This window comes from Strix aluco, chromosome 6, assembly GCF_031877795.1.
Source record: "Strix aluco isolate bStrAlu1 chromosome 6, bStrAlu1.hap1, whole genome shotgun sequence".
NCBI classification, from domain to species: Eukaryota; Metazoa; Chordata; class Aves; order Strigiformes; family Strigidae; genus Strix; species Strix aluco.
Genome location: NC_133936.1, coordinates 44,730,286 through 44,744,273, shown reverse-complemented (window position 1 = coordinate 44,744,273; position 13,988 = coordinate 44,730,286). Strand labels below are relative to the sequence as shown.

The 13,988-nt window shown below is 50.3% G+C and overlaps 1 protein-coding gene across 1 annotated transcript in view; it reads left to right on the top strand.

Annotated features, from left to right (window-relative positions):
- Positions 1–13,988, top strand: part of LOC141925537 (hydrocephalus-inducing protein homolog) — a 111,589-nt gene that overhangs the window by 75,774 nt on the left and 21,827 nt on the right. Inside the window, 4 exon segments of the mRNA XM_074829982.1 lie at positions 1,511–1,766; positions 3,626–3,769; positions 5,517–5,660; positions 6,514–6,827. Of these exon segments, the coding sequence (XP_074686083.1) occupies positions 1,511–1,766; positions 3,626–3,769; positions 5,517–5,660; positions 6,514–6,827 (858 nt within the window).

Here is a 13,988-nt window from a genome sequence, read left to right as displayed (position 1 = left end):
ACCAGCTCTGAAAGGGAGAGGAGGAGAAGTCCACTGAGTTTGGGTGGGATAAATGGAAAGTGTAATTAAAGAGCTTAGCTCAAAGGAGGGGATTCACTGGTCCTAACGCCTGTGTCTGAAACCAGGCGTGTTCCCGTAAATGGGAGACAAATAAGCCTTTTCAGAGTGCTGCCTGCCTTGTGTGGGAGAGCTCTTGGGACAGGAAGAATAGTCTTCTCGAGGTGTGTGTTCCTTTCCCTGGCTGCAAAGAGGGTCCACGGTGGTCCAATACCTAAATTTTGAGGTAGAAAGAGCAGGTTGATCCTACTCTTTAGGATAGACTTTGGGGGTTCAAATACACATGCACAAGCCACCTACATAAGCAGGGACATTGCAGGGAGGTTGGCGCTTGTCCAGCGTGTCCTGTGCTCTGTGCAGCCACAAATTGGCTACCCAACGGAGCGGACAATGTCAGTGTGATTCGTGTCATCATCCTCTGCCCCCCTTCACGTCTTGGTCTGCAGACTCTGGAGTTGTTGCCATTGCTGTCGGCTGCAGAGCTGCCGCCAGGTGAGCTGAGATGGGACCCAGGTAACATCTCAGATGAGTTGGGCTTTCCCAGAGCCACAAATTCTGCATCCACCCAGAGCTTCTCCAGGCTTTCATCTGTGCTGTCCACCACATAAACCATTTCACACTAAGCTTGTACGCATCATGTTTTGACAGTCTGTTTCAAAGACTGGTTTGTTCTACACTCTCAGGTCTGTATTTAGCTGCTTGTGGCAGACATGCATTTTGTAAGCCGTGTATTCTGTCCTTTTCAAAAAAAACCAGTAACTGTTCCAGGAACAATTCATGTCCTGGTCATGCTCAGATTTATAGAGGGTAAAATAATTACTCCAGACTAGCCTGCAGTTAGTGTTTCTTTACATGAAGAAATCAATTTCCATTGAATATTCATCTTGGTTTATATCTAGCTCTCGTTATTCATCTCTCGTTGTTGCTCTGTCCCCTCGGCAGCCAGACCTGGTCTTGCTGCCATGTTTGTATTGGGGAAACTTCTGTTGATCCTATGTTCTCACAGTGCATTTATCTTCCTAAACCACAAAACCAGCTGCACTGTTCAGGCAAAGGATGACATGTTGGGGGGTGATGAGGGTTGGATGCTCCCTAAGGGATGGGGGGTGAGGGGATAACGTGGGTGCCAGGGCAGGGGCCCCGCCAGCGAGGCAAGGGGTGCCCAGGTTACTGGAGGGTCTCTAGGCTGGTGATGCTCTGTCTGCAGCAGCTGAGATGATGATCTTCATGCAGCTCTTCCTTGCTGTACGCAAACAGAGCAGCTGCTGGATGCTGATAAACTTAGGGGCAACCAAGGTCTGGCTTTTGCTGAAGCTTTGAGCTAGGTCAGCCTTTTTGGAGGTGCTTTTATTGCTGAGTGTGCAGTCAGATAACGCCATCAGGGTGCTGAAGCTGGGTGAGCACTGGGAGATAGCAGCTCCCATGACATTTTCCATCTCTTTTTCTCTTCCAGCCTGGATCCCTGCTGTTACCACTTCAAGATAACAAACAAAGGACGGCGCACCCGTTGGCTCTACTGGTCAACAGAAGGTTTTGGCCAGTTTCACCAGCGCGATCGTGTCCCTGCTGTCAGCACCACCAAGGGCCAAGGTTCCTCCCAGAGCCCCAGACCTGCCTGCCCTGTGTTTAAGGTTCAACCGCAGAGGGTGGAGCTGATGCCGGGCAAGACTATGGAGATGGTGCTGGAAGGCTTCTCCAGCACTCCCCAGGTGAGGTCCCCTCCGAGGGCTGAGCCTTCCCCATCAGGAGCAAGTGCTTTCAAGAGCCACAAGTTACCATGGCAGCACCAGCTGCTTTCCTCCCTGGCCACCATCAGCTCCTAAGGCTTTTTCATGTTTCCATGGCTACCGTAAACCCAACCTGCTGATACCAAAACACGGGCTGAAGGAAACATTGCTAATTCAGGGGCAAATGGCAGGTTACAAGGTGTCATGTGCTGAGGCAGAAAGGAAGGGCAGAGAAAATAAGTTACACTTAGACTAGGAGCACAGGCAGAAAGTAAATAAAAAAGTGCAAAGTAATGTATCTGGGGGAAGCAGTGAGTAAAACAAAACACCTGTGAAGGGAGGGAGTGTCTGGGAGTAGCATCATTTTTCCTCTGTAGACAAACATGGGCAGAGGGCTTGTCTAGGACTGAGTCCTGGAGCAGAAAAATGAACAGTGTGTCAGCTGTAGCGATCGGGGTGATGTTCATCCATGTGGGAAACTGTTCGCAGGGATCATTATAATTGACAGCTTGGCCTTTGTCAATATTTCCATAACAGCTTGCCCCAGTCTCTCAGCCAGTCCCGGGGTCCCAAGGGCAGGCAGGTCTCGCAGCACCCTTGGATGGCAGCTCAGAGGGGGAGATTTCAGCAGGATCACTGGGTGTTCTCCTCCCTGGACCCTTCTTTCCAGGGAAATCCAACTCTGCAGAGAAGCTGCCAGCTAACCCTGGTGTACATTCCCTTTCTCCAAGACTGCTGACCACAGATATTTAGGTGAATGTGGAATAAATCTACATCAAGCTCCTGCTGATACTTGTGTTTTGAAAGGTGTTTGAAAGGATTGCCTTGGTGGTAGCTTGAGGAATACTCGATTACTCACCTAGCTGACTGCGATGGGACTGTCCCTGTGCAGTTCGTTTTGCTGAAACGGGGAAAAGGTACCAGAAAGGAAATAAAGTGACCAGGGTGCAGGTGAGGCTGTCTTGCCTGGAAAGCCGAAAGGGGATCTGTGAGCTGAGCTGTGGCTACCTGCCTCCTGCAGTCAAAGCCAAGACCCTGGGAGTGGGCTTTCCACCTTCCTCGGGTCTTGAGAACTTAATACTCTTGAGGTTGGTCAGAAGCCCAACTCCCTGCATTGCACACGCAACATGGATGATTTTGAGTCTGTAGACTCCGAGGAGGAGTTGGGTTGTGGTGTTGTATCAGAGGGAAGAGTGAGAAGTGAAGGGAGGAATTTGGGGAACTGAAACCATGAGAAATCAGGAAAAAGTCTTAAGTGTAAGAACATCCAGCTTAAGCAGAGGGTTTTCATGTGAACTGCAAGACATCTCTTTCCTGGGGAGGTTTCTTTTAAAACCAGCTCTAGGAGGGCACAGTACCTGCTAGGAATGAGTGGCCCCCTCTTTACCTGAAGGCCGTCTGGCTATTTGGGTTTTTCCCATGGATCCTGTCCACTAAGCTTCCAAGGGAGGGTTTGCTAGCATTGGCCCTTCTATCACCTGTTTTCCTTAATATAGTTGTATTACTATTTTTTTTTAAATCAGTTCCTACAGCTTTCTATAAGTATTATGCTTGGCAGTGGTACAAATCAGAACAGTAATCATTTGGGGCAGGGACTATTACAACTGTAGGCAGCACATGACTCACAAGGGCTTTTTGTGGATAGTGGGGTGTAGCATTACGGACGTTTGAGAGCAGAATAAATGGGATGCAGCATAAAAAGAAAAGGGGACTGCTGAGAAGCCCAGTGGCTGTAACTTGATGGCGGTAATACGGTCTCTGGCTGGGTGGGTAGCAAATGCAGTGCGTTTTCGGGACGCCCTGCTGGCCCCCGCTGAGTGACGGGTGACTCCTCCGTGCAGGTGGTGAAGGAGCGGCTGCTGTGCCATGCCGTCGTGGGGAGCAAGGCAGGGAAGGCACAGATAAAGCAAGTGGATGTCACGTGCGAGTTCATTGCTCCCGTCCTGCAGATGTCCTCCAGAGAAATCACTTTCCGGGTGGAGAAGGTAAGTCTCTGGATTTCATCCTGGCATTGAAGAGCATGGCTGATGACTGAAAGCCTGGTGGGGGCGTGTGCTTGTGTTCAAAGGAGGAAGTTAAATGGCTTCTCCAAGTCCGTGGGACTTTGACTATTGAGCTGAGCTGGACCAAGATTTTGCCATTAACACTGAGATCAATATTTCGCTCCTCTGGGATTGGGAGCAGTCCCACCAGCTGTATTCTGCCTTCATGATGTGGAGACAGAATTGAGCTGCTGAGCCAAGGGCACAGGGCGAGATGTGTGGGACCCACGAGAACAGCGTGGGCCTTGCACAGCCACCTCGTGTGCTGGGGCTGCAGGTGGGCGAGCAGAGGGCTGCAGCTGAGCGATGCTAAACCCCCTCCTCACCCGTCCTGAGGTGCTTCATAAAGTAAGTGAAGATGTTTTTAGAGATGGGACTGGTGTTTAACTTCACCCAAGTAAAACTGAGATAACAGCTGCTCTGCCGAGGGGGATCATGGCTACTTCTAGAGAGACACCAGTTCCTGTACTCGGTGTGAAGGGAGGTTTTTGGGGATCCTCCAAGGTGCAGTGATGTCTGAACACTGATCCTGTAGGGAAGCTGAGAAGAACTGAGATTCCTGTCAGCTCCTCAGGCTGATGAGAAAAACCTGTCATCTCTTGTCTCTCTCTGCCTTCTCTGCTGTTGGTATGGATGCTAGCTCTTTGCAATTCCCCAGGCTTCACCTTCTTCAAAGGACCCGCAGACATCCTTCAGCTGCAGTGATGATAACACCAGCACAAAGCAGATGCCCTTTAGCCTCTGGATCCTGACTCCTGCATCACCTTTCCCTCTCCCGCGAGGTGTCTGAAAAAGAGAAGATATTTCATTATTTAGTTTCTGTGTTTTCAGGTCTCTCCTCTGGTTCCCAGGCTTCCAGAGAAGCACAGAATCCTGTGAGCAGGCAGTTCGGGTTTAATTAGAAGCTTTTCAGCTCTCCCTGATGTCTGCCTGTGGTCTGCTTGATGCCATGCGCTCTGGTTTATCGAGTGTTACGACGCTGCAGCTGTTTGATATCGATACATCCAGAACCAGTTTCCCAAACACTGTCTAGTTGATATAAACCATGCAGGAAGCCCAGAGCAATGCATAAACAGGAAGAAATAGCTTAGGCAGAGCTGAGCTTTGAGGCTACAGACAGCTTGTCACTGGAGCAGGGGCATCAGGACACCCGTTGCAGCCCGACTGTTGAGGTTTCTAGCTGGCTGTATGTGCCTGTAGATGTTCAAAGCTAACCTTAGGCTGCTGCAGGCTCTCTCCACTGTGGGCCAAATCCTGCTCGCTTTTCTCCTCTGACCAGCATCACTGCTTTTATGAGGCTACTAGAGCTGATAAGGTTGTAAGAAATTACTGTATGTGAGTGAAAATCATCTTGTTCCATTCTTCTCGAGGGAGGATACAAAACTGGAGACAAGTGGTCTGGGTTCACTTTCTGCTATTGATCTTGTTCATGCAGCTGCCTCCTCGCGGGGTCCTATTCCCTCCTCTGTATGCAAGAGTGTTTCCCTGTCCCCGGGGGATGCTGTGGTTTCTAAATATGAAAGGCATCAGATATACTTAGAGAAAAACCACCTAGAAGGGTAGAAACTAATAAAAATAGTAAATAGAGGTGTATGCCCTTTGGGGTTGAAAAACTTGAAATGCATCAGAAAGGGAAGGAGTTCCATGGCCACTTCACGTTGTTTTTTTCCCTTGTGTCCTGTTTCTGTAGCAACCCAGTGATGTCCTAACTCTGCAGTACCAGCCTCTTTCTTTAAGAAACGCGTCCTCCCTGCCACTCAGCATTGTCCTGGCCTTAGAGCAGCCCTTCTTAATCTGCGGTGCAGACCAGCAGCCCCTCTCTGCAGACGTTCAGGTGAGCAGCCGTGGGCCTTCCTGCTGGTGGGGTTTGAAGAGGGGGGAGTGTGGTGGTACGTTTCTGTTGGGAGGTCCTCTAGTAGAGAAGTTTATTCTTTAGACTCAGTGGTAGACTGGCCTGAACTAAATCAGATTTGAAACGAGCTGCTGAAGGAAATGAAATATCATCTGAACTGGGGAAATACATCCTGTCTCTAAGACGTGAGGAGAGGGGAGCAGGCAGCTAGGTCTGGGCAAGCCGTGTAGTAAAGGTGTCTCTTGGAGGCCATCGAGCTCTCCAGCAGCCGTTCTCAGATAACCTCAGGAGGAGCTTGCTTTCTTCAAGGGCAGCCCTGCTTTCAGGAAGGCTGAGGAAGCTCCTCCAGCTGCTGCCTGGCCCCTGCCCTGTTGTTGGTGAAGGTGTTGGACATGGGCTCTGCTAAACGCTTGTTGTAGGCACGGCCACCACTTCTGTGCTGCGCCAGTGACTAGCTCCTGCAAGGGTGAGGCTGCAGTGCCATGCTGCTTGTGCCGTGAGGGTAAAGGAGTTCCTCTAGAGCTGGGGCAAAAGGCCCTGGTGTGCCAGAGTGCTGATTTAGTTGTGTATTTAGCACATAGCTTCTGTGGGTCCCAAATTCAGCAGAAGAATATTTATTTTCCTCGTGTATTGATGCAGAGCACAGTGAGATGAGCCTGAGATAGTCTCAGACAAGAGCGTGGTGGGGCTTGCAGTCAGGCGCACACTGTGAAGGAAACGCAGGATGAACTGAGAAGCCTACGCTGGGGTCACACGTTGAACATTTACACGTTTCGTGCTGCCAGACCTTGGGACTTCATCACACTGGTGATTAATACTCTTCATTTCCTTGCAGCCCGTGAAGCTGGAGATAGGGGAGGAACTTCATCTCTCCATCAGATTTAACCCTGCTTATGAAGAGGATTTGTGTAGCCGGGTAGTAGAGAAGGTTCTGAAGATACGATTTCTTGAGCACCCTCATGAGGAGCAGGTCACGGTTCGGGGAGAAGTCTACTTTCCGAATCTCCATATCCAGCCCACGGCCCTGGACTTTGGCTGCATCTTGAACGACACTGAAGGTGTGCGTTACATCGAGATGACCAACCGCAGCCCACTTCTTGTCCAGTACCACTGGGCGTTCCTGATGGACAGCCGCGTGAGCCAGATCAGGTATGTGCCCCTTCGCTCTCTCCTTGCAGCTCTTCTCCTTCCTCGTGTCCTGTTTGTGCTTTGCAAAGACCAAGGCTGTTTGCCTGTGATCTGACAAATTGCTTGCAACTTTCCCTGTGGGAGTAACACCTACCAGCCGTGGTCAGGCTTAGGTGCTCAGGGAATAAGTGATCTCCACCAGTTTGACACTGGGAAGGAGACAACGTTCTCCAGTCAAGCTGGGGCTGTGAGATGCTACCAACACTTTTTGCATTGTCCATAGCCTAGAGTCCTGCTTTATTTCTGGAGCTACAAACCTATACTTAGGCACTGGGACAAGCAGATATATGATTTTTCTTTCCTGCCAACCCTACGTGTTGTCATTTTACACTAAGAACCTACACAGGCACTGCCACCAGAACGATATGCTGCTGCTGCCCCAGTCTCTTGCTGCTGCTTTGCTGTAGCCCCCATACTGGTTCCCCTGGGAAGGAAGGCTGGTATTGGAAAGCTGCTTTCTCAGACCTTTGTGGCCTGAGGCAAACACCACACTGGTGAAGTGAATTTTCATCTGTTAAACTGCTCATCACATTCTCCAAACAGCTATTTAGTGTTTTACAGGGAAACGGCAGGTTCTGCTGCAGCTTTGGGTACAGCTGTAGGTGTTGGTGGGAGCACTTGTCTGAACGTCCATGGGAAGCGGGGCCATCCAGCGCTGGGCTGTGGTTTCCAAGCCCAAGAGCAATCTTGCAGTCGTGCTGGAGCACATTTATAAACACATTTCCAGCAGTTCCTCCTGCTGTGGCCTCTCTGCATAGCACAAAAGTCTAGTCTGGGCAGTTTTAATTACAGTAGCAAATGGTTTTTCCATAATGCCCTAGGAAACTGAGCAAAGTTAACCATTGTGCGTTGAAGTGCTGCCATTACAAATAATAGAGATCATCAATAAACAGGTTTGTTTAGAGAACTGGGATCTGGCTCAGAGGACACAACCTACTGGGAACTGGAGATTAGCTATGGCTATGAGGAGAGCTTGGGGGAGAAGACCTGGGCACTGGGGTAGCCTGTTCACAGCCGGATCTTACCGAGTAACAACCAGTCTTTAGTGTGGCCCTTCTTGATGCACGGCACCTTCAAGAACAGACACTAAAATGCAGAGGAAAGCCCGCAAAAGCAGGTGGAGGGAGGTGGGCAGGGAAGGAGGAGCAGAGCTGTAAGCTCTGCTTGGAGGCCCCATCATCTCCTGGTAAACTAGATTAGGGTTTAATTGCAAGCTAGAGGGAAAATCTAATTTTGATGATAGAACAATGCATATGTTTTATAATAACAGAGAAGCAAGCACGTTACAGCAAAGCCTGTGTGGAATTAATTTCTTCTGGGGCCACTTGCTGGCCAGTTGCCTGTTTATCTTTACTCTTTCCTTTTTTTAGAACCAATTTAGGTTTTTGGAAATGTGAATGCTGAATCAGTTTTCAGCTTTTAATTACCCCGTCTCCACCTGAACTGGCTTAGGACCTGAGCCTGCAGGTGCTTGTTCTTCCAGGGGATGCTGAGTCACCCAACTCTGCTGAGTCGGTAGCAGTTGAGGGTCCTGAGCATCTGGCAGGGTAGCAGCCTCTGCTCCGAAGGGTTTGGCATAGCCCCTTCACTGGCTCGTTAGCACTGGGGACGTTGTGGCAGCTCCCTTTCCTGCTGTGTATGTTAATTAAGCAGAAATGCACTTTCTGTGGGTCCCTCAGCAGACACCATGTGATTCTCCGTGGCAGAGCTGGAAATGAAGATGGTCTCCAAGCTATTAAGACCTCAAGTTGCTCATTAAGAGCCTGGCAGAAGGGCAGCATGTCAGATATTATTTCTGGTCCACATTAAGCACTGTTAGTATTCTAAATTATCAGATCAAAATCACCCGGTCTGACATGGAGGGAATCAAACATCAGGTCTCATGAAGGTGAGATCAATAGAGTTTAACCATCCGTCCATCTGACCTTGCTGGAGCCGATCATCAGAGACTGCCACCATCAATCAGACACACACGTTTATTTTGGCCAGGAGAGAAAAATGTTGTTCCTCTGCCTGGACAAGACTGTGTGCTTAGATCTTTTTTTCTTCTAATTGTTCAACCTATTTTTCCTACTTACCCTTTAATCACTGCTGCTACTTTGAGCAGAGCAATCATATAAGCAACACAGTCCAACCATTGCTGTGTGGTTGGACGTGCCCAACTCACGCCAACCCATGTCCCTTCTCTGGCACTGCTGAGCCATAAATCTCTCATGGTTACTCTTCTTCTAGACCTCTACATGGTTAGAGACAGACTGAGAATACGTTCTCCTCACCCTTTGGGCCTTTGATAGCTCAAAGCTGAGTTAAGCCTTTGCACCAAGATGTTTTCTGCAGCGTTGGAATGGGTCACCAGAGTCACCCAGCAGGAGACAGTAGGTCTGGACTCAAATTCGGACATTTTGTCATATTTCTTACCTTAAAGGTTTCTTCCTGAAAGACTGATTTGTCCCCCTTTCTAAGGGCAGTATCCAGCTCCTCAGCTTTGTTTGGGTTTCCCATCAAAAGGAAGACATTAAATCCCAAAGGATATACAAGGATTTTTTTTGAGACCTGTGACAAAGGCTGCCAAAGGCTCATCCCCAAACTTCGCTGTTCTCTAGAGTTTTCATCCTCTGTTAAGGACCTGTGCCTTGTCATTTACTTTGAGCATGGCTGTTCCTGCATCACCTCTTTGTCCCCTTCACGCGAGACACGTTTCCTCCCTGGGACAGAGCTGACACACACCAATCAGTCCGTGTGCCAGGATGGATCGGCAGGGAGCTCTGCACCTCTGTGGCACATGTCAAACCCCCTCTGTGTATTGATCTGGCATGTCTGGAGAGTGGGAACTTCGTAGCTACAAATCCAGCATAATGCATTGCCAGTAGATTCTTTGGGGAAAGGCTTTGTTGAGCTAAACATGTAGAAAATGACTCCTTTCCATCCAGGATTTTCTCGGCCAATGTGTTTTGAACCAACCAGGAGCCTTTCTCCTCCCAAGTGGATCTTCCTACAGCATTAGTAACTTCTCATTCCTCCGCCCTCTCTCCTTCCATGTCCCCTGGCAGGTTGCAGTGCAGGGACCCTGCGAGCCAGATCCCAGCCTTGTTACTGACCAGAAAACCCCAACTCTCTGTTATATTTGATGGGGTTTCTGCTTTGTTGTTTTTGTAACAAGGAAGAAATGGAAAATGCAGGCAGTGAAAAACAGTGCAAGGCAAAAATCTGACAGCAGTCCTCCGTCAGCCACCGGAGGGGAGAGGTAGCAACAGCAGCAGCGAGCATGTACATCCAAAATGCACCCATCCACCGTGCCCCTGGTGCTGGGGAGTCTCAGATGGGTGACAGTAGACCATACCCCCTCCTCATCCCCCAGTGCCATCAGCTCCTCGGGGCAGTACGTTTTGGGCTTTGGTAGCCCCATGGGTGCTGCTTTCCCTGCTTAAATCCCGTGGGTAAGGTAGAAAAGGGCTGAGTCGTGATGGAAATGTGCTGCTGAATGCGGCCTTCAGCTCCATGTGGTTTGGCAGCAGCAGAGAAGCGTTTTGCTTGGTGTAAGGGAGAAGTGGCCTCTTATTTCTCAGAGATGGAGTGTCTGGGAGCAAGGAGTGGTGCCAGGCAGGCTTCACCTCTGGGGTGGCAGTGCGGCTGCTGTGAACAGCTGATGGAGAGGCTCTGTGCTTGTGGACAGAGACACTGGGGTGCTGGAGCAAGGGAGACCTGGAAATTTGCTGCCTGTTGCACCCAGAGAGAATGAAAAGTAAAATGATTGCCAGGGAGGGGTTTGGAGCCAGGCGTAAGCGAGCATATGCTGTTACCAAGTCTATCTTAGAGACATAAACCTGCATACTAGGTGTGGCACAGTGATGCTTTATCGGGACAAAGGTTGCGGGGGTGATGATTTTCTGTTTGCAACATGTCTGTAAGCTTCTTTCTTCTCTGCTGTCACCATGCACCCTCCATCTCCGTGCCTTTTCCAGCACAGTGCTGCTCTTTTCCCAGCTCACGTGCTGGCGAGTCAGCCAGCCTGCCCCAGGCCTGGGCATGGCACCTTCTGGTTGTGCTCCTGGGAGCCTGACTGCAGGTTTGAGACAGCTTCTGCTGCCCCAGGGCTTCTGACAGCCCATTACGCTGTCGCACACCTGGAGGACTTTCACCTGGGCCATTGCAGTGGAGGTTGGAGCCCAGAACAGCTGCGTGAGAATTGCTTTAACTATTCCTCTTGGGTTTTCTGAGGCTCAGCCTCCTCCTTTGCACAGGGTGACAGACCCTGAGAGCTGTCCTTCGCCTCGGGGACTGGGGAGCAGCCCCAGGCTGTTGGAGGAGCAGATTGAGGGTAGGGAAGGCGAAGGAGAAAGCATTGGTTGGGTGAAAAGTGCTGCACGTCCTACCCAAGGTGCTGTCGGGCAGCTGACTGTCTCAGGACAAAGTGTGGGAGGTGTCCCTGTGTCACCCACGCCCCGAGCAGGCTGTGGTGGGATGGGGGTTGCCTTCTGGTTTTGTAGCCGGTCAGCAAACGCTGTCTGGAAGGTGACGACGTCTTGCTCTGTCAGCGATGTTCAGCTAGCAAACCTGGGGAGCAGCTGACTTCTGTCTTTGCTTTCTGGACATCTTCATTACCCGGGGCACGCAGCGGGAACCCGAGGTATGTTTGCACTGCAAACAGCATCCTTCTCCCTATAAATGATGTTACGCCCGTGCGGCCTGGATGACTCCTCCTTTAATTCCCTCTGGGCAGGAGGCTGCTGCTCAAGGCCGGTCTCTGCAGAGCTTCAATGTTTATGAAACAAAATGTTGATTTTTTTTTTAATTTTTCTGTTGTTCATGGGAACGGCTTGCTGTCATAGCCTGGATGAGGTAGAGCGAGAGCATCGATTCAGGGACTGCTGCTGTTGCTTCCCCGTCATCTCTCTGGCAGAGCATTGAGTAGTGAAGCCACCAGATGAAATCTGGGGGGCAGGATGGGCTATTTATAGTCCTCTTTATTTGCTGACCTGCTGTCACTGCATGTGGCAATGAGGAGTACGGTGACAAAATTTTCCAGACCTTGTTTCTTGTAATTTCTCCAGCTGTTTCTCACCCTTCACTCTTTTCCTGCTTCCAGCAAGCTGTGCATCAAACAGCTTTCCTTAAGGGAAAATCCCTCTGAACGCACTGGCGTCGCTCTGCCCAAGAGTGCCGTCTCTAGTATCGCTGTGCTCTTTCCTGGTGCATCCCTGTCTTCAGAGGGTAGGTGAGAAATCTTTAAACTCTTAGGAGAAGAGGCTCAAGCCAAATTTGAATCCAGGTGCCAAATCTTCACATCTTTTTGGGTGTAAATCTGCACAGGGGATTTTTGTGCTGATTCCTTCTAGTCCAAGGTGCTGCCTAGTGCAGAGGTGATGGAGAGCCCAGCTTCCCTGCTGGTCCCATCATCACCCCTGAGCTGGCTGCTGCTGAGACAGGGATTGGCAGCAAAAACCCTTCCAGAGAATGGGGATTTTGTCCTGCATGAGGCTGGACACTCACAAGACAGTGAAACTGGTGCTCATCCTTCTGTACAGCCACTCTTTCTCCCCGAGAGGCTGATATTGGGATGGTGGATGGGCAGGATGGGTTTTGGGTGGGTTTCAGATCTCTTGCTGCTGACTGACTGGTTTAAGGCAGACGAGGAGAATACCAGTCAGGGAGATCATTTCCCAAAACACCATCCTGTATTTGTTTTTCAGAAAGAGTGGGATCTGCCTGGCATGTGCCAGTGCTCTGTTTTCCTCTTGTATCACCGAGGAGACAAGAGACTGTCCCGGCATGGAGCAGAAGCAATGCTTGCTGTTCCTCTAAAAGCCGGAGCCAGTGTTTTGGTCCCACAATGGTTTCTTTGCCAATGTTTTCTTTGGCCACAGCCACCAGCTCCATGTGCTCTAGGTGAGGAGCCACTCCATGCTGTGATAGACTCTGTTAAATGAGCCTGTTATAAAAAAATCTTCTCTTATCCACCTGGTCCATCTCTTCATCCCTGAAAACAGCCACAGTGGGAAGACCTGCTGTTACTACTGCCATTGTAGCTCTGCAGGAGCATTGATTCATTGAATATCTCAAGTTGGAAGGGACCCATAAGGATCATCATTCCTAGATCTCTTGGGGGTTGTGAGGCACAGAGCCTCTAATCCAGAAATGGAAACCAGCCTTAAATGATGAGCTGCAAAGCTAGAGACAAATACTCATTTGGGAGCACGTCGTTAAAGGCACTGAGTTCCCGGCTGGGAATGAAGCACCCACATTGCTGTAAAAGATGGGCCTCGTTTGCCCTCGGGAACACTTGCAGATAGGCGTGGTGACAGGCAGGCATGGTTCCAGTGTGTCCCTCCATGGGGCATCAGAAGGGTGAACAGAGTTACTGTGAGCACCTGCTGCAGTTTGAAACAGGGAATGTAGTCTGAGTCACTGGGAATGTTCGAAAATGTTAAACCGAACACTTTTTACTGACACGTGTTGGTCAAACTATCAACTCAGTCCTGTCAGTAAGATGAGCTGTTGAACTGCTTTGCTGAATCATTTGCCAAATTGGTCCTCAAATGGTTTGTGTTTAGAAGCTGCTGGGGAGGTGACCATGCCGTTGGTAAGTGCCACATCGGTTATAGCCTTGTTTCAGCAGAGCTGCTGCCCTTTTAGCGCGAGGTGCGGTTGGAGCCGTTGTTTCACAACCAGGGAATACCGGTGGCACAGCAGGAGCTGAACCTTGTCATCGGCATTTGCTGTGTATTGATTAAAAATGACCAAAGCTTCCTTCCCCAGAGCACCAGTCGCTGCTGCTTCGGTGCTCCTCAGGGATCAATGGGCTGTTCAGTTGTGAGTCTCTGCCTGGAGTTGCTCAGCGTGTCTTTCCACGCTGCCCCGCGTGTGTGGGGGTGTCCTGTGCCGGGCTCCGTGGGTGCCCCCGCACGGTGCTGGGCTCTGTCGGGGTTAGGGCACAGCAGGCTCCGGGCTCCATCCCTGCTCCTGCCTTACGGCGCTTGGAGAAAGCCTCGGGCATTGCTGCTTGCTTGTGCTGACCTGCAGCTGCAGGTGGGTGTCAGGGGAAATATTCCGCATTAGCACCTGGTGGAGCTGCAGAAGTTCTGGCTTTGGCCCTCTGGGTGGGGGAGGCACAGTCTGCAGCTG